Consider the following 21,642-nt stretch of genomic DNA (forward strand, 5'->3'; position numbering starts at 1 on the left):
GTTCCACTGTATGTTCGGCAGAGGGTATGGTTCCAACATGATAGTGCACCTCTACACTCTGGAACTAATGTGCTGCAGTATTTGGACAGAACATTTCCAGGGAAATGGCTTGGATGTGGAGGTCATACACCATCGCACTCACCGGACCTAAACCCCTTGGATTTCTTCCTGAGGGGACACCTAAAGGAGCACTTGTACTCTACTCCGGTGAAGAATGTGGAAGAATTGGTAGCACATGTTCATGCTGGTCTTGTTACTGTGGATACAGCTTTGCTGCAAAGGGTCCAGAGCGGTATGATCTGATGGGTTGCACAATGTTTGGACGTGTAGGGAGGTTGCTTCGAGCATCTGTTGTTCTGAGAACAATGTGTTCTGTTGTAAAGGTCATGTGGTCATTGATATGGAAATAATTATTGTCACTGGTTGCTAATGTATAACATCTGAGCGATTATATTACATGTAGTATAATAACAAGTAAATGTTGCGTTACTGTAATGTGCTATCACCTTTAGCATCTCAAAACTGATATTGTTTTTGTAGTTATTCTGTTCTATGACAGGTCATTTGTTTCAACTGTCTATTTCTTATTTGCCTAACTATGTATTTGTTATGTTCAGTGTTACAAAATGTTGTAAATTTTGGACACATGTGACCTAAGAAACGGTGTATATTACAGTATGAAAAGAAGGCTGTATGTGCAGAGAGCCTCAGTAATTAACAATGCTTCTAAGACAGCATTACATCACATTTCAGCAGCCACTTTCATTGTGATGCATGGCTAGCTGGTCTAAGGGAGTGCTGTGCATGTACAAAGACTTGGTCTCTTTTGGCTCCATGTTTTAAATCCCCATAAAAGTCTATGAGGCAATGCTATCATGAGACTGAGATCAGCAAACAAGTGTTCACAGAAGAGATGAAAGCCTTACATTCCAACATATCTCTTTGCGCAGAAGGAGGATGAACTGAAAAGTGAATTGAATTTTGTTAGTGGTTCATCAACATGTATGAAGAAGATCTACATTTCCAAGACCTAATTATTTAGTCAGATCAAGTGATCTTTAAGCATACAGGAACAACTAACTGCCATAACTCAATGTGCTGGGATAGCGAAACTCCATATGTAATAGAAGAAAAGCATGCTAATTTACCACAAATATCTGTCTCTTGCCTGGAGGATTATTTGGGTCATACTTCTTTGAAGAGACTGTCACAGGCGACTATTATGTAGAGGTATTGCATATAATAACTTCATCAATGAAGGTTATTACTTTCAGCAGGATGGAGAGCCAGCTCACTTTCAACTTGATGTGAGGGGCTTTCTCAACTGCATGTTTCCTGTAAGATGGATAGGATTTGGATGAAGTACTGTGGAGTATTCACATTGGTCATTGGATTTAACCCCTAAGTTTACTTACTATCTTCGGAGTATTGTTAAAAGCACAGTATACCCCGCAAAACCACAAAATACTTGATGGTCTAAAAGAGTAAACTGTGCAAGCCTGTGGCACTATTCCATTAGAAACAATACATCTGGTATGTCACTCTTTTCTAAGTCGTCGTCAACAATGTGTTGCAGTGGAAGAAGGACGTTTTGAGCATATACCACCTTACATTACACCTTAATGTATAATACACCAATAACTTTTCATTTCTATCTGCTTGAATTACAGGCATATCCAGTTCCAAGGAGTCACTGCATTATTTTGGGGCAAAGCTATAACTGCCTTTTAACTTGAAGCAGAAGACATTAATATAATTTTTTCTGAAAATCTTTCTTTAAATCAATTTTTCCACAGGTATGACACTTATTCTGCTTTCACCATTTCATCTCTCAAAGCAACTTCTGTATTTACTTCCCCCATTCTTGTCATTCATTCCATACTGCACTCCTTAAAATTCCCTACAACCTTTGGTTCTTTCAGTTTATCCAGGTCCCATCTCCTCAAATTCCCACCTTTTTGCAGTTTCTTCAGTTTTAATCTACAGTTCATAACCAAAAGATTGTGGTCAGAGTCCACATCTCCCCCTGGAAGTTTCTCACAATTTGAAACTTGGTTCCTGAATCTCTGTCTTACCATTACACAATCTATCTGAAACCTTCCAGTTTCTCCAGGCTTCTTCCATTATATAACCTTCTTTTATGATTCACCTTCAATATATTGTACAAAATATCAATACTGCTCTCAGACAGCGGAACAACAACAACAAAGGCAGCAAGGGCTGTGCCCGGTCAGTTCACATCAGGCATGCCTATGAGACAGTTCCCAGTCTACTATGAAGTGTTACGGAAAACGTGAACCGTGTTACAACAGGAACCCTTATTAAAATTATTTAATTGGTCATGCAGTAGAATTCAAGATAAAGGCAATATGCATGAGAACTTAATCAAAATGTTACAGTGCTTAAATTCCAGGTCAATGATATAGTCAAAGCTTACCATCCTAATTCTAATGTGAAGAAAGAGACTAGCAAGTTCTTCCACCAAATATGAAAGTCTCTGTATGATAATGAATGCATATTCCAAACACTAAAATGATGTTCCTAATGGACCCACCAAATGGTAAAGGAAAAGTGCTGTATAAAATATACATGGTAAAAAAAAAGTGTGTAATATACGGTACAGGCCTCACAGGGTTCATGCCTTGTATGAACCTTGTAGAGTGACATCTAAAAGGCCCCAATTGGCTGTTATATTATCTCCCATTTTGGTTTCCGTATAACGGTCTCTTCATCTTTCACTACTCTGTCTTCTTTAAATTATATTTCCTTTCACTATCCTGTCTATAATTATTAAATGTCTGGAAGCTAGCTAAAGATAAAGCCCACAGCTACTAGCAGGTTGCTTGCAGGTGTTTATAACGTAACTTTGAATATAAATAGCTCTTATTCAATGGCAACAGTTCACACATAGTTCGAGTATATCACGCAGTGTATTTGTGTGACTGTTGTACTTATTATGGAAGGTGTGTCATCACTGTACATATCTGTGTTCTAGTAAGTAATCATAAATAACATATTGTTACATGAGCAGACACATACACAGGGAAGATTAGGTTGAATTAACAAATACATAGGTGAAATGAAGTAATCATACTTGCCAATAGATATGTAATAACAATTACTTTTACAGCCATGCAGTTGTTTTTTTTAATCACAACCTAAGTCGGAAAAATGTTGGGAAAAGCTCAAATACACAATAACTTGGCTTCAGTCATGTACTTGGATCATATTTATATGAAAGCCACATATTCAAACATAGTGCATTACCTTACCTTTATGCTGAACTTAATTACATAATACTTAAGGAGTGGGATGGTGCAGTGGTGAACACACTGGACTCACATTTGGAAGGAAGACTTCAAATCTGTGTCTGGCCATCCTGATTTAGGTTTTCCATGATTTCCCTAAACTGCTTCAGGTAAATGCTGGGATGGTTAAAAGGGAATGGCCAACTTCCTCTACCATCCTTCCCTAATCCAATGGGACTGATGACCTTGCTGTTTGGTCCCTTCCCCCCACATCAACCAACTTAAGGACAATAATTTTTTGTGTAGTATCTCACTGACTTAGGTAATTATAGGATGATGATATCGACTTCTCCTACAACTGAGAGCTATTATAGAATACTTACATTGATGATAGGTGCTTGGTGAAAAGGTTGTATATAAACCTGTGGACCACTGATGTTATTATAAAACCATGGAAAAGATACATTACCTCAGTAATTTTTTGTTTGTTTAAAGCCAACTTTATGGAAGCTGAATGATACCAATATCTCACTGAAAGGGGGGAGAAAAATAAGGTGGAAAGGTACCTAATTTAGACTATGAGCATGATGTGCTAACATCCAAGATAAATCCAAATAAGATCATTAAGGTCCACAGCAGCTTGAATTAATTTCGTAAGTGATAAGCAAATGGAACTCCACGATTATATGTTTAGCAAAAACAAGTAACATATTTTTGTCGCTTTTAGTGGAACTTAGAGGAGTACTTAGGAGACATCATGTGTGGAAGTTCCATAATCAATATGGATCCTCAATAATAGAGCCTAGCTCAAAATACAGGAGGAGAGAGGTATATAATGATAAACAGGGTACTTTACCTTATAAATTGTGTAATGAATAGGTTACTCTAAAGTTGCAATTTAGGGGAAACTATCAGAGTTATAGTAGTCCACTTAATGTAATGGGTTAATAAATGAATAATAAGGATGCAAGTGTCTGAGCTTTGAGTGCTGCTCTTGATGTAGGTAAAGAGCAGTAGAGCAGTGTAGTATGCAGTGCTACAAAAGGTTACTAGTTGCCCTAAAAATGTAACTCCTCCAGCTTGATGGCAGTGAGAGAAGCAATAAAATTACCATAGATGTGTGCTGTGGTAAAAGTAAAATATCTACTGATAAATATGATCACCTACAACAACAACTGTGTACACTGATCAGCCAGAACCTTATGACCACCTGCCTAATAGCTGGTATGTTCACTTTTGGCACGGATAACAGCGGGGACAGGTCATGGCATGGAAACAATGAGGCCTTGGTAGGTCACTGGAGGGAGTTGGCACCACATCTGCACACACAAGTCAACTAATTCCTGTAAATTCTGGGGAGAGGGGTGATGAGCTCTATGTAAAATTCAATCACATTACAGATGTGTTCCATCAGGTTAAGATCTGTCAAGCAGGGGAAGCTGGGGGTAGGGGGGTGGGGGAGGCAGCACATCAATTGGAACTCATCAATGTGTTCCTTGAACCACTCCATCACACTCCTAGCCTGTGACACAGCACAATATCTTGTTGAAAAATGCCACTGCCACTGGGAAACACGATAGTCACGATGGGGGTATGTGGTCTGCAACCAATGTACAATACTCCTTAGCTGTCATGGTGCCTTGCATAAGCTCTATTGGACCCATGGACACTCACATGAATGTTCCTGCTTGTCTCCGTCACACTGTACCGGTGTCAAGGAACTGTTTCTCTGGAAGACAACAAATTCATGCCTTCTCATCAGCATTAAGGAGACGGTATTGGGACTCATCTGACAATGCAACATTCTGCCACAGTGCCAATGTCCAGTGTCGATGGTCAACTGCCCATTCCAGTCATAGTTGCTGATGTTGTAGTGTTAACATTGGCACATGCATGGGTCATAAGCTGTGGAGGCCTACTGTCAGAATGTGACATGACAATGCTGCTGAAGTCACTAAAATCATACGACGGGAAGTTATGTGTCAAATCTGACAGAACTATCATTCAATCTTATCAGGTAGAGTTCATGGAATGTCAGATCAAATGTATGAACACTAATTACATATGCCAGATTCCCTTGTATTCATCAATTGTACGGTAGCAAAAATATAACAGTTCTAAGCAGAAGTATTTTCTAATATTTAGTACAAAGTGCAAACTTATCAAACTTTAAGATTCTACGTACAACTTCCATGGAAAACTCTACAATAATGTGATCTACACGGGCTTATCTGAACATTTATTTAAGATTCAGCAGTGCAGATTTGGAAGACAACAACACAATCAAATTGTTCATTAAGCAAATGTATTAAAGAAAACCAGTGGGAACACTGCAATGAGTTTTATGGAGGGATCTAGAAAGTCATCTCCAGCATTGCCATTTTCAATCCATTGCAAAAGCACTATTCTTTCATCACTGAAACATATTTCAAGAACAATGACCCTGTGACAATGACACAAAAAGCTTTCAAAATTGGTGAAACCATTTCCTTTAAAATTAAAAAATTACCTTACATGTAGCTAACAAGTGAATTATTGGATAAATACTAAAACAAAACCACTTGGTGGACTTCAGTGTCCAGCAATGTTATAGAAGAGAAGACTAATCAACTAATTTTTAATGTATCTAAAAACAAAGATTCTGTAACTTACCAAACGAAAGCGTTGGTACGTTGATAGAAACAATAATACTAACAAACACAAACAGACACAAATTTAAAGCTTTCGCACCCCACGGTTGCTTCATCAGGAAAGAGGGAAGGAGGGGGAAAGACAAAAGGATGCAGGTTTTAAGGGAGAGGGTAAGGAGTCATTTCAATCCTGGGAGCGAAAAGACTTACCTTGGGGGAAAAAGGGACAGGTATACACTTGCACACACACACATATCCATCCGCACATAACAGACACAAGCAGACATATGTAAAGGCAAAGAGTTTGGGTAGAGATGTCAGTCGAGGCGGAAGTACAGAGGCAAAGATGTTATTGAATGACAGGTGAGGTATGAATGGCGGCAACTTGAAATTAGCGGAGGTTGAGGCCTGGAGGGTAACAGGAAGAGAGGATATATTGAAAGGCAAGTTCCCATCTCCTTTTTAGTGTCAGTGGGAAGTATACAGATAACCTTGACAGTGTAACACTGTGCCAAGATGAGCTGGCCGTGCACCAAGGCATGTTTAGCCACAACATATCTTCTGTTCCTCTTAACCACCAGGCCTCAACCTCCGCTAATTTCAAGTTGCAGCTGCTCATACCTCACCTGTCATTCAATAACATCTTTGCCTCTGTACTTCCGCCTCGACTGACATCTCTACCCAAACTCTTTGCCTTTACATATGACTGCTTGTGACTGTTATGCGTGGATGGATTGTGTGAGTGTATACCTGTCCCTTAGCCCCCCCCCCCCCCTCCCAACGTAAGTCTTTCCACTCCAGGAGGGATTGGAATGACTCCTTACCTTCTCCCTTAAAAACCAAATCCTTTCGTCTTCCCCTCTCCTTCTCTCTTTCCTGATGAAGCAACCGTGGGTGGCAAAAGCTTGAAATTTGTGTGTGTGTTTGTGTTTGTTATTGTTATTGTTTCTATCAATGTACCAACGTTTTCGTTTGGTAAGTTACAGAATCTTTGTTTTTAGATACATTTTCCCCACGTGGAATGTTTCCCTCTATTATATTCATACAACTAATTTTTTAAGGTTTTTCACAAATAATTTCATTGCTGTCCTTAGAGATTTTCAGTTTATGTAAAGGATGAATGAAGCAACGGGAAAATAATAACACAACATGACTTTAGTACAATAACTAAGAGTGAATGTCTGGGAAATGTGTGTAGCAAGCAATAAAACATTCCACATATTGCTTGTCAATATGACCTATTATCATCTGTGTGAATACACACGTCTCAAAAATGATATCGACAAGAAGTGCAAAATGGCTAAGCTGGGATGGCTAGAGAACAAATGTAAGGATGTAGAGGCTTATCTCACTAGGGGTAAGATAGATACTGCCTACAGGAAAATTAAAGAGACCTTTGGAGAAAGGAGAACCACTTGCATGAATATCAAAAGCTTTGATGGAAACCCAGTTCTAAGCAAAGAAGGGAAAGAAGGAAGGTGGGAGGAGTATATAGAGGGCCTATACAAGGGCGATGTACTTGAGGACAATATTATGGAAATGGAAGAGGATGTAGATGAAGACGAAATGGGAGATATGATGTTGCGTGAAGAGTTTGACAGAGCACTGAAAGACCTACGTCGAAACAAGACCCCCGGAGTAGACAACATTCCATTAGAACTACTGACAACCTTGGGAGAACCAGTCCTGACAAAACTCTACCATCTGGTGAGCAAGATGTACGAGACAGGCGATATACCCTCAGAATTCAAGAAGAATATAATAATCCCAATCCCAAAGAAAGCAGGTGATGACATACGTGAAAATTACCGAACTATTAGTTTAATAAGTCACAGCTGCAAAATAATTACACGAATTCTTTACAGACGAATGGAAAAACTGGTAGAAGCTGACTTCGGGGAAGATGACCCCATGACTTATCTTAGAAGAAAGATTAAGGAAAGGCAAACTGTGTTTCTAGCATTTGTAGACTTAGAGAAAGCTTTTGACAATGTTGATTGGACTACTCTCTTTCAAATTCTGAAGGTGGCAGGGGTAAAATACAGGGAGCGAAAGGCTATTTACAATTTGTACAGAAACCAGATGACAGTTACAAGTGTTGAGGGGCATGGAAGGGAGTAAGACAGGGTTGTAGCCTCTCCCCGATGTTATTCAATCTGTATATTGAGCAAGCAGTAAAGGAAACAAAAGAAAAATTCGGAGTAGGTATTAAAATCCATGGAGAAGAAATAAAAACTTTGAGGTTCACTGATGAAACATAGACGATAACTAGTTTGGACAAGAAGAGAATAGAAGCTTTTGAAATGTGGTGCTAGAGAAGAATGCTGAAGATTAGATGGGTTAATCACATAACTAATGAGGAGGTATTGAACAGAATTGGGGAGAAGAGGAGCTTGTGGCACAACTTGACTAGAAGAAGGGATTGGTTAGTAGGACATGTTCTGAGACATCGAGGGATCACCAATTTAGTATTGGAGGGCAGCGTGGAGGGTAAAAACCGTAGAGGGAGACCAAGAGATGAATACACTAAACAGATTAAGAAGGATGTAGGCTGCAGTAGGTACTGGGAGATGAAGAAGCTTGCACAGGATAGAGTAGCATGGAGAGCTGCATCAAATCAGTCTCAGGATTGAAAACCACAACCACAACCACAACAACAACAACAACATCTGTGTGGGACAGTAAATACAGAAAATTCAGTGCTGGGTGATTGGTAAGTGTTGCTAACTTCATGAACATCTACTACATACCCTCTAAGTAATTGTTTGATGTAGAAAATTGATTTTTTCAAGCAACAAACTATAATGGCAACTAGAACCATTGATTAAAACTGTATCATTTCACAACTCTTTTTTTAGGCTCGTAATGGATGAACATACAAATTACAACTGATCTCAATATGATGGAATCATACTTCTGTCTGAGTTTTATGAAGGCTATTGTTTAGCCAAAAAACCTCTAAGTGGCAAGAGTAACTGGTATATCCATGCACCTGATCAGTCCATCAGTACTTCTTTCATAGAAATACTTAAAAGCTAAGAAATATACCATTATTACAATATAATTTACAGATTAAAGTTAGTAATATAATAAGAAGTGGCTACCATAATACTGAAAAATGGAAACTCCAGATAGTAGAAATAAGCTGATAGTGGAGCAGGAGCATAAGATCAGTGCCTTCAGGTGCAGTTACAATGTGCAAAGGGGGAACTAGATAGGTTGAGGAGGGTGAAGGGTGCTGGGGAATGGGAACTGGCAGTTGACAAGAAGACAGCTAGGAAGAGGAGGTATTCAGACAGTTATACTTTGCGTAGATGCAATAGATTTGACTAACTGTCAGAGTTGAGTGGAGGGGAACCTCTTCTAGCTGTAGATGTAGGGAACATGCAGAAGTCCTCAGCAGTTAGGACACCTAGGTCTGTTGCAAAGGCTAACAGAAAGAAGAAGGCTCTGATGCTAGATAGTTCACACAGTAGAGGTGTGGGCCAGCAGTTGTAGGAAGTGTTGGGGAGTGAGTACCAGGTCACCAACATTGTGAAGCCTAGTGCAGGGTTGGCTCAAGTGACTGACAGCATAGAGGAGTTATGTAGGAATTTTACAAAGGAGGATTAGGTAGTGATAGTGGGTGGAACAGGGAACAGTCTTGATAGGGATGGAGAGTATGTTGTAGGTGGTGACCTGGTAAAGATAGCTATTGAAACTGGTGGCACTAATGTGCATTTTTCTGCAACTGTTTCAGCATCATGATCAGCCTCATCTTAATGTGGCTGTTAGGCGCGTTAACATGGGGCTGGGGAGGGCACTGATGGCAGAGGGCATGGGTCACATGTCAGTGGTGCCATCTGGGTTTAGTAGTAGATTGGGATTCACTAGGCATGGGCTGCATGTCAATAGGTATCGGAAGGGGAGGCTGACAGAGCTTACAGGTGACAGTGTAGTGTGTGGTGGTAGGATCACTGATGAAAAAATTCCTGTAGTAGTTGGTGTTAGAGCTGCACCATTTTTAGGTTGAAGCCAATTGACAGTTATATCTGCTTCAAGGAAGTCCCTCTAAATAAGGGCTCACCTTCTGAGGATGTTATGTTTCCAAGCAGAGAAGGGAATTAGCATATTTCATCAAAATTTAAGAGGTATTAGAGATAAAGTTAGTGAAATGCTTATAGATGTTGACTCTGAAATTATTGGTATATCACAACACTACTTAAATAATTTGACAATTCAGAGGCTTCCTTTACCATGATACAGATTAGCTGGCTGTTTTTCAAGGAATTCCTTGTGGGGTGGGGGAGTGGATAAGTACATAAAAAACAGTATTCCATTTGAGTCCATAGACGTATCACGGCACTACGCGGAAAAGATATTTGAATGTTGTGCAATTTAATGAAACTGAACTTCTCACTGTTGTTGTTTATAGGTCCCCTAACTCTGATTTAAGAGAATTCTGCTCAAGCTAGAGAGGGTTCTTGATTCACTTTGTAGCAAATACCAGAAATTAGTTATATGTGGTGACTTCAATAAAAATTTTGTATATGATTGTGCAAGAAAAAGGATGTCAGTAGATCTCCTAAATTAATATGATCTGATGTAGACTATGTTTTTTCCAACTTGGTTGCAATTAAACAGTAGCACAGCCCTAGACAATATTTTCATTCATTCTTCATTACTAGGTGAGCATTCTGTTAGTAAAATGGTGAATGGCCTTTCAGACCATGCTGCACAACTTTTAACACTAAAAGGCTTTAGTACTCAAACAAATGTCACATTTAATTACAAATTATGTAGAAAAGTTAATCGAACAGCAATAGAGAGCTTTCTAAGCCTTGTCAAGGAACAAGAGCGGCAGGATGTTTATAGTGCCGATAACATAAATGGTAAATATAATGCTTTCCTTAACACATTTCTCATGCTCTTTGAGAGTTGCTTTCCATTAGAACATTCTAAATGGGGTACTAGCAGTAATAGCCAGCCCGAGTGGTTGACTAGTGGGATAAGGATATCTTTTAGAACAAAGTGAGAATTATATAAAAATGTTAGAAGTAGTCACAATCAAGCTACAGTAGCCCATTACAAACTGTATTGTAGGGTGCTTACAATGTTATTAGGAGGTGCTTAAAATGTTATTAGGAAGGCAAGGAGTATGTGGTATGCAAATAGAATAGCTAATTCAGAGGATAAAATTAAAACCATATGGTCAGTTGTGAAGGAAGTGTCTGGTCAGCAGTACGAGGTCGACGATGTAAAGTCAGTTCGCAGTAAAAATATTTCTGTTACTGATAAAGCTGATACATGTACAGTATTTAACAATCATTTTCTGGGCATTGCTGGTGAATTAAATAAAAATTTAGTTTCTACAGGGAGTCATATAACTTTCTTGGCAAATGCCTTTCCGAGATTGATGACAGAAATACCCCTCTGCGATACAGACAAGAGGGAGATGGAGTCAATAGTTAAATCACTTAAGACTACGGACTCTCACACGGTTTTGATGGAGTGCCTAGCAGAATATTAAAGTACTACTGTGCTGCACGTATTAGCCCTGTATTTAGCCATTAGGAATGGTCAGTTTCCTGAACAATTTGAGTACTCAGTAGTAAAGCTGCTTTATAAAAAGGGAGAAAGGGATAATGTAGATAATTTTAGACCTATTTCTATGCCATCAGTATTTGCAGAAGTTATTGAAAAGGCTGTATATGTAAGGATAATTGATCATTTTATATCACACGATTTGCTATCAAATGTACAGTTTGGCTTTAAAGTCGTTTAACAACTGAAAATGCTGCATTCTCTTTTCTCTGTGAGATACTGGATGGGTTAAACAAAAGGTTTTGAATGCTTGGCATATCTTTTGGTTTAACTAAGGCATTTGATTGTGTAGATCACAAAATATTGCTCCAGCAGTTGGACCATTACAGAATATGGGAAGTACCTCACAATGAGTTCATCTCTTACTTCAGCGAAACACAGAGAAAGATCATTATTCACAATGTTGAGAATGACTGTGATGTGGGGTCTGAGTGGGGTACGGTCAAGCGGGGGTGCCCCAGGGATCAGTGTCGGGCCCACTCCTATTCCTTATTTATATAAATGATATGCCGTCCAGTATTATGGGTAACTCTAAAATATTTCTGTTTGTTGATGACACTAGCTTGGTAGTAAAGGATGTTGTGTGCAACACTGGCTCAGTTTCAAATAGTGCAGTTCATTATCTAAGTTCATGGCTTGTAGAAAATAAACTAATGATAAATCACAGTAAAACTCAGTTTTTACAGTTTCTAACACACAATTCAATAAAACCTGACGTTTTAATTTAATAAAATGGGCATAAACTGAACAGTTCAAATTTTTAGGTGTTCAGATAGATAGTAAGGTGGCGTGGAAAGGCCATGATGACGATCTTGTTCAAAGATTTAATGCTGCCATTTTTACTATTCGAACGGTATCTCAAGTGAGTGATCGTTCGACACAAAAATTAGTCTATTTTGCTTATTTTCATTCGCTTATGTTGTATGGTATTAGATTTTGGGGTAACTCTTCCCATTCAAAAAGGATATTTTTGGCTCAGAAATGCGCAGTTCAGATAATAAGTGGTGTAAGTTCACGAACCTCTTGTCAACCCCTGTTCACGAGTCTGGGTATTTTGACATTGGCCTCTAAATATATATATTCCTTACTGTCATTTCCTGTTAACAATATTAGCTTATTCCCAAGAATAAGCAGCTTTCACTTAGTTAATACTCAGTAAAAATCAAACCTGCATTTGGATCGGACTTCCTTAACTCTTGTGCAGAAAGGTGTGCAGTATACTGCTGCATCCATTTTCAATAAGCTACTACTCGAATTCAAAAATCTTAGCAGTAATCCATGCACTTTCAAATCGAAACTGAAGAGTTTCCTCATGGGTCACTCGTGCTATTCTGTCGAGGAGTTCCTTGAAAAATTAAGCTTATTCTTGTTGTATTGTTGACTGTGTTTACTTAAACTTATGGACTGATTTCTTTCGGGTTCATAAACTTTTATTTTTATCTACTATTACTTTTATGTTGTAATTTCATATACTGAAACGTTCATTGACCTTGGAGATTTGCTACTCAATTTGTTCTTATGGAACTTGACGTGCAAATAAATAAATAACAGTGCAGGAAAAGACAGATTGATACTTACTGTAAAGACGACACGTTAAGTTTCAGGCATGCACAGTTAAAAGACACTAACATAAAGTTGTTGGCCACTGTATTCTCAGTAAAAGAAAGACACACACCACTCGTGTGTATGAGCGGTGTGTGTCTTTCTTTTACCGATGAAGGCTGTGGACGAAAGCTTTATGTAAGACATTTATATGTGGGTATGAATGGAGTGTGTGTGTGTGTCTCTCTTACTGGTGTAGGCTGTGGCCAAAAGCTTTCTGTAAGTGTCTTTTAATTGCACCTGCCTGCAAATTAACGAGTCACCATATGTCGCCATAATACTGATGACACTGCATAGAGGTACAGACAGTTTTCATGAATGGTCTCCAACGTGCCATCAGTGTCAGCTGTGACTTGAGCAATGCCATCTTTAACAGGTTATGGTAATAGAAAGTACATGCTGGAATTAATACATACAAATGGGGATAGACACACACTCGCATGAAGCTTTGTTTCTTATGATTAACAGGGACTAAAGAAACTGTGTTCTATGTAATTTTTATATATGAAACAATACTTTTGTACCTTGTTTTTGCTGTACCTAGAGCAATAGAAACATTTAAAATAACAATGGACATTCCTGGATGGAATAACATGCACAGAAAAGGAAAGGCAACCAAAACATTTACAGTTTCTCAAGAGCCCAGTATTATATTTTGAGGTTTGAAACTGGTTCTGTCACTTTTATATTTGCATTGCATTTCAGTCCCAAGAGACATTTACATGCAAGAAAATCAAATTAGTTTGATGGTATAAAGAACAAAGCAAATCTGATGAACTTACTTCTTTCGTCTGTGAAAGCTGTGAATGAAGAGATGTCAGCAGACCCTCCCGCTGATCATCTTGTCCTTTAAGGCATGTGAGAACAAGTGAAAGGAAGGGCTGATGGCTGAGAAGAGAAGAACTTCGAGTAGTGCTTCCACTGCTACGCTCTTTTTCACTGCGGTTTTTTGACCAGCTGCCACTTTCCAATACTTGCCCTTAATTTTTAGAAAATCAGTGACATTAATGCCTGAAAAGACCTGTCAATAGTATAGCAAACTACTGTGTGTGTGTGTGTGTGTGTGTGTGTGTGTGTGTGTGTGTGTGTGTGTGTGTGTGTGTGTGTGTGTGTATGCAGGCACAAGCATGTTAACACATTAGAGGGAAATAATAGGAAACAAATTCTGTAGCTTATTTTCTCAACAGATAACATGATGAGGCAAGCATTAAAGTTGAATTATATTAATAATAAAAAAAAAACCAACAACAACATTGGTCCATTGATAAAATCATGAGCATTGAATTTTCACTAAGTTAAGAGTTACCTCAATTATATGGCAGGTCAAGTCTGTTTTCTCATCAATGTGTCATTATTTGTTATTTCCTTTTGCATATTCCTTCTATTTGTATTATTTCATCTTAATGTAATGTGACTAAAAATAACTAGTATTTGAATTTTTACCTGCAACTTTAAGCACACGGCCCTGTACAGCACTGGGTAGCCGAGCAACAAGTGGTGCAACCAACCATATTGATCCTGAGCGCTGAGGTACAGTTGGTGGTCGCTGTTTATCTTCAGTCAACTGGAAAACATCTATGACGGCTTTAGCAACCGTATCCAACCAATGGTTCAGTTCTGGTGAGTTGCTGGGAAACTGTTTGAACATCAACTGCAGATCCAACCATGACATGCGGAGTGTCCATAGGTCCAGATTCTGTACAGGCAACAACTACCATGAGTGGCAATTTACAATTTTTTTTTTAGTGTAAAAAATGATTAATGTCAAATGTGAGAGAAATCTGTTTATACAACAATGTGTAAGGGTATGTTTTTGAGTAATCAAAGTTCTAGTTGATGGTTATTTTGAAACTGTAGTTCTATGTGTGTGTGTGTGTGTGTGTGTGTGTGTGTGTGTGTGTGTGTGATAAATCTTTCACTTGAAGATTTAAAGTGCATTTTTTTTTCTTTTCTGCAATCCAAATTTTGGTACATGTCCCAATACATCAGCCTGTAATATTATTTGTTGCATAGGAACATAGACTGAAACCTGAAAATGAAATAAGCTTTATTAATAAAGCAGTATGATTAAGAACATGCTACTTGAAAATAATGACGACAAGTCTGGTAATCCCTTAGTTTTCTCCTGGTTAAATTCAGGGGCGTATCCTCAAATTATTCAGATAGTGAAGGGAGATGAAAATTTAATAGTCATGGGTGAATGGAATTCGAGTGTAGGAAAAGGGAGAGAAGGAAACATAGTAGGTGGATATGGATTGGGGCTAAGAAATGAAAGAGGAAGCCGCCTGGTAGAATTTTGCACAGAGTACAACGTAATCATAGCTAACATTTGGTTTAAGAATCATGAAAGAAGGTTGTATACATGGAAGAACCCTGGAGATACTAAAAGGCATCAGATACATTACATAATGGTAAGACAGGGATTTAGGAACCAGGTTTTAAATTGTAAGACATTTCCAGGGGCAGATGTGGACTCTGACCACAATCTATTAGTTATGACCTGTAGATTAAAACTGAAGAAACTGCAAAAAGGTGGGAATTTAAGGAGATGGGACCTGGATAAACTGAAAGAACCAGAGGTTGTACGGAGTTTCAGGGAGAGCATAAGAGAACAATTGACAGGAATGGGGGAAAGAAATATGGTAGAAGTAGTATGGATAGCTTTGAGGGATGAAGTAGTGAAGGCAGCCGAGGATCAAGTAGGTAAAAAGACGAAGGCTAGTAGAAATCCTTGGGTAACAGAAGATATATTGAATTTAATTGATGAAAGGAGAAAATATAAAATTGCAATAAATGAAGCAGGCAAAAAGGAATACAAAAGTCTCAAAAATGAGATCGACAGAAAGTGCAAAATGGCTAAGCAGGGATGGCGACAAATGTAAGGATTTAGAGGCTTATCTCACTAGGAGTATGATAGATACTGCCTACAGGAAAATTAAAGAGACCTTTGGAGATAAGAGAACCACTTGTATGAACATCAAGACCTCAGATGGAAACCCAGTTCTAAGCAAAGAAGGAAAATCAGAAAGGTGGGAGGAGTATATAGAGGGTCTATTCAAGGGCGATGTACTTGAGGACAATATTATGGAAATGGAAGAGGATGTAGATGAAGATGAAATGGGAGATACAATACTGCGTGAAGAGTTTGACAGAGCACTGAAAGACCTGAGTCGAAACAAGGCGCCGGGAGTAGACAACATTCCATTGGAACTACTGACAGCCTTGAGAGAGCCAGTCCTGACAAAACTCTATCACCTGATGAGCAAGATGTATGAGACAGGCAAAATACCCTCAGACTTCAAGAAGAATATAATAATTCAAATCCCAAAGAAAAGAGGTGTTGACAGATGTGAAAATTACCGAACTATCAGTTTAATAAGCCACAGCTGCAAAATACTAACACAAATTCTTTACAAATGAATGGAAAAACTAGTAGAAGCCAACCTCGGAGAAGATCAGTTTGGATTCCGTAGAAATACAGGAACACGTGAGGCAATACTGACCTTACGTCTTATCTTAGAAGCTAGATTAAGGAAGGGCAAGCCTATGTTTCTAGCATTTGTAGACTTAGAGAAAGCTTTTGACAATGTTGACTGGAATACTCTCTTTCAAATTCTGAAGGTGGCAGGGGTAAAATACACGGAGCGAAAGGCTATTTACAATTTGTACAGAAACCAGATGGCAGTTACAAGTGTTGAGGGGCATGGAAGGGAAGCAGTGGTTGGGAAGGGAGTAAGACAGGGTTGTAGCCTCTCCCCGATGTTATTCAATCTGTATATTGAGCAAGCAGTAAAGGAAACAAAAGAAAAATTCGGAGTAGGTATTAAAATCCATGGAGAAGAAATAAAAACTTTGAGGTTCGCCGATGACATTGTAATTGTGTCAGAGACAGCAAAGGACTTGGAAGAGCAGTTGAATGGAATGGACAGTGTCTTGAAACGAGGATATAAGATTAACATCAACAAAAGCAAAACGAGGATAATGGAATGTAGTCGAATTAAGTTGGGTGATTCTGAGGGAATTAGATTAGGAAATGAGACACTTAAAGTGGCAAGGAAAGCGTTTCTGAAGAAGAGAAATTTGTTAACATCGAGAATAGGTTTAAGTGTCAGGAAGTCGTTTCTGAAAGTATTTGTATGGAGTGTAGCCATGTATGGAAGTGAAACATGGACGATAAATAGTTTGGACAAGAAGAGGGTAGAAGCTTTTGAAATGTGGTGTTACAGAACAGTGCTGAAGATTAGATGGGTAGATCACATAACTAATGAGGAGGTATTGAATAGAATTGGGGAGAAGAGGAGTTTATGGCACAACTTGATTAGCAGAAGGGATCAGTTGTAGGACGTGTTCTGAGGCATCAAGGGATTACCAATTTGGTACTGGAGGGCAGTGTGGAGGGTAAAACCCGTAGAGGGAGACCAAGAGAGGAATACACTAAGCAGATTCAGAAGGATGTAGGTTGCAGATGGTACTGGGAGGTGAAAAAGCTTGCACAGGATAGGGTAGCATGGAGAGCTGCATCAAACCAGTCTCAGGACTGAAGACCACAAAAACAAAATCCTCAAATTTTCAAACAATATGTCTGCAGTGTGGTTATACTGCTGTGTTCTGAAAAATGTGGAATATGTGACATGCAAGCAAATGGTTTAATTGGACAGGTAAAAAATCTATTTTGTCAAATATTAACTGTTTTCATTGTTATACAAGCAAATGGGTATCATACTGCCTTAACCCTTCTCAAATTGTTGATGGAATTTATTTTATTTGCTAGTTACAATCTGGGATCCTCTACAACAAATGATATGAACTGCACACATGCTGTATTCATTAGATTGTGGTGAATTTGGACATCATATAATAAACTTTACTTTACAGTTTGTTTCTACTAAAATTTTATTTCTCTACTTTTTGTCTGTAGAACAGTCAGTGGTTGACAATGTTACAGCTTTATTTTACGTATGTGACACGATACAAGGTTGTACTAATTGTACCTCTCTTTCCAGAAAAAAAAAGTTTAAAAAGTATAATGACTTTACTCAGTAAAAAATTTACAATGAGCCATAACAATTTGAACTCTTCTGTTGAATATAAGCTTTTCTCTATCATAAGTGCTTTAATTTAGCTTTAAGGTATTTAAATTAGCTAAAAAGAAAAAAGTTGGTATTGTATGTCTGCAGCCTTTTTATTCTTTACAGTTCTGTGAATTCCTTCCACATATGTTGTGGTTATGTATATCACTGTTCATTGCATGTTCTGGATTTAGTGTCACAAACATGGTTGCCTGTAGAGTGTACATAGAGTTGATAGTAAGTATTCTATATTGATACGATGAAACATATGCATCAGTTATTAGGTACAGCTCATTAAGGTACTTATTTGATATGGCTGCTAAAGATGACCTTCACATTGGTCAGATATTTGTTGTCTTAGCCACCTTACAAGACGACTTACATGAAGAGATTTATCTGAACGCTCCACAAATAGATCCAGTTATGAAGACAGTAGAATATATTTGTATTAAAAGATTACAGGAGGCAGTATATGGGTTGAAGAAAGGTGACTGCTGCTGGAACTTGAAATTAGACAGTACACTGTTGAATCTAAACTACAGCAGCTGACTCTTGTGTTTATTACAAAACTCAGGATTCAGAGAATTTAATAGTTGCTGTGTATGTCAATGATATGCTAATTTTCTGTAACAATACATGAGAGAGATGTTTTAAAAAACAAGTTAAGAGAATAATTCAACCTGAAAGATCTTAGTGAAGCTGATAACTGTATAGGCATCTGAATTTGTAGGAACAGCAAATAAGGTTGTTTGTGGGTAAAGCAGATACACTATGTGATACAAAATTCTCAGCAGATTAAATATGAAAATGTGTAATCTGATATCTATGTCACTGGACAATGACCAAGTGCACACTCATGATACAAGTTCAAAATTGGAACAAGAGCAAGAAGCTATGAAGACCGTACACTATCATGAAGCAACAGAAAATTTGATGTTTACTTAATTACAAACAAGTGTCGAGTGGACAGTTTTATGGAATAATCAGTTTTTAGGATTCTTCTATCAGCATTTCAGTTTATTTCATCAGTGAAGTTAGAGGTTCCTTTTCATGGTCTGCAAAATGACTTTCCTTATAGAAGAAAGAATTGAAATTGTGGAAGTGGATCCCTAATTGTCACTGTTGATGCCACCTCTCTATACACCAACATCCATGCCCATAGTCTTACTGCTATTGAACACTACCTTTTCCAACGTTCTTCAGACTCCAAACCCACTACTTCATTTCTCACACACCTTACTAACTTTATCCTAACCCCCAACTACTTCACACTTGAAGGGAAGGTGTATAGAAAAATCTGCGGCACACCCATGGGCACCCTCCTACACCAACATTTTTATCGGCCATCTAGAGAACACCTTCCTAGCCTCCCAAAACACCAAACCCCTAGTCTGGTTCAAGCTCACTGATGATATCTTCATGATCTGGACTCATGGGCAAGCCACCCTATCTTCTTCCCTTCACAACCTCAACACCTTCTCTGTCATCTACTTCACCTTCACCTGGTCCTCCTCAACCCAGTGTACCATCTTCCTAGATTTTGACCTCCTCCTCTCTGATGGCTCCTTCTGCACCTCTGACCAAATGAAACCCATCGACCACCAACAGTACCTGCATTTTGACAGCTCTCATCCCTTTCACACCAAAAATCCCTTCTATATAGCCTAGCCACCTTGGGACAGCACATCTGCAGTGACAGTGAGAGTCTCACAAAGACCTTCATAGACAGGCACTATCTCCCAGACCTAGTCCACAAACAGATCTCTTGTGCTATATCCGCTAACACCCCCAATCCTTCCACCAGCCCCAAAAAACAGCCACAAAGGAGTGTCTCCTTCACTACGCAGTGCCACCTCAGATTGGAACAACTGAATCACATCCTTTGCCAGGGCTTTGATTGCCTTGCATCATGCCGTGAAATGAGGGATGCCCTAGCCAAGATACTTCCCACCCCTCCTAAAGTGATGTTCCATCCCCAATGCAGCTTCCACAACCAACATCCAAGTCCATGCCCAAGTCCCTCCCAATCCCACAACCTTGGCACAAGGATCATATCCTTGTGGAAGACACAGGTGCAAACCCTGCCCAATCCAACCACCCACCCCCCTTAACCTGGCCTACCCACCATGGGCTGGGCCACTTGTGGAAACAGCCATGTCATTTATCAGCTCTGCTGCAATCATTGTACAGCTCTTTATATTGGTATAACTACCAACCAGCCATCCACCAGAATGGACAGCCACCGCCAAACTGTGGCCAAGAGCAGAGTAGATCATCCATAACTATCCGGGCCTCAACCTATGGTAACATCTAACTCCACCCCCTCCACCCAAAAGTTTCCACCCCCTCTGTCCTATCATCTCCTCCCCTTTCTCATCTTCAACCCTGTTCATTAACAGCCCTTCATCAACACATCTGCCTGGCTATCCTCTCCCTTTCTGCTCCTTCTTTCCCCACCTCCTTGCCCTACAACCTCTTGGTGCTGCGCCTGTTAGTAGTCTAGTCCCTGCACACTCCACCAGACAGGTTTGTCTCTCTCCCCATGCATACACTATTATCCCTTCCTCTTCCCTGCCCTCTCCAGATTGTTGCTTCCATCCCACATGATAGTTGCTTTCTGGTTTGAGATGCTGGAGTTGGTAGTCATGAATGCGTGAGGTATGCTTGCTTGTGTGTGTGTGTGTGTGTGTGTGTGTGTGTGTGTGTGTGTGTGTGTGTGTGTGTGTGTGTGTGTTTTGAATGATGCATGTCTCTCTTTTACTGATTAAGGCTGTGGCCGAAAGCTTTGTGTAAATGTCTTTTAATTGTGCCTGTCTGCAACTTGACCTGCCTTCTTTATAGTAAGTACAAGGGTGGTTTGAAAAGTTCTCGGAATCACCACAAGAGGTCAGTGCTAGCACGACTTGTTCACATGATATTCATTGGACTGTTGCCTGTAAACATGTGCCATGTCAGTGCTCTTGGAAGAGAGCTGTGGCAGTGACGTGGCTCTGTTGTTGTTCTTGCGAAGTGATTTGCAATGATGAAAAAAAAAAAAATCAAGATTCAAGCAGTGATTAAGTACTTCGTAAAGAAAGGTATGAAAGCAAAGGACATTCATGTCGATTTCCAGAATACACTGAAGGACTCTGCTCCTTCATATCCAGCTATTGCCAAGTGGACAGATGAATTTAAATTTGGTTGGGAGAGATTAGATGATGATCCGAGCAGTCGTTGGCCAAGATGTGTCTCTACTCCAGAAATCATTGCAAAAGTGCACAAAATGGTCATGAAAGTGTGTGAAATTGCTCACGCTTGCCAGATGTCATCTCAAAGGGTACATTACATTTTAACTGAAGAGTTAGAAATGAAAAAAATTATATGCAAGAAGGGTGCCGCGACTCTTGATGCTAGCTCAATAACGCATGAGAATGGACACATTGGAACAATGGTTGGCCCATTTTAAGAGAAACGAACAAGATTTTTTGTGCGAGTTTGTGAAAACAGATGAAACATGGGTGCGCTACTATA

At 39.1% G+C, this 21,642-nt stretch overlaps 1 protein-coding gene across 4 annotated transcripts in view; it reads right to left on the bottom strand.

The window, feature by feature from the left end:
* Nucleotides 1-21,642, bottom strand: part of LOC126336849 (mediator of RNA polymerase II transcription subunit 12) — a 356,148-nt gene that overhangs the window by 126,475 nt on the left and 208,031 nt on the right. For all 4 annotated transcript variants that reach the window (XM_050000939.1, XM_050000937.1, XM_050000940.1 and 1 more), the window contains 2 exons: nt 14,507-14,759; nt 13,846-14,042 (listed from right to left, as the gene is read on the bottom strand). In XM_050000939.1, the coding sequence (XP_049856896.1) occupies nt 13,846-14,042; nt 14,507-14,759 (450 nt within the window). The remainder of the gene's footprint in view (nt 1-13,845; nt 14,043-14,506; nt 14,760-21,642) is intronic.

This window comes from Schistocerca gregaria, chromosome 2 (assembly GCF_023897955.1).
Source record: "Schistocerca gregaria isolate iqSchGreg1 chromosome 2, iqSchGreg1.2, whole genome shotgun sequence".
Taxonomy (NCBI): domain Eukaryota; kingdom Metazoa; phylum Arthropoda; class Insecta; order Orthoptera; family Acrididae; genus Schistocerca; species Schistocerca gregaria.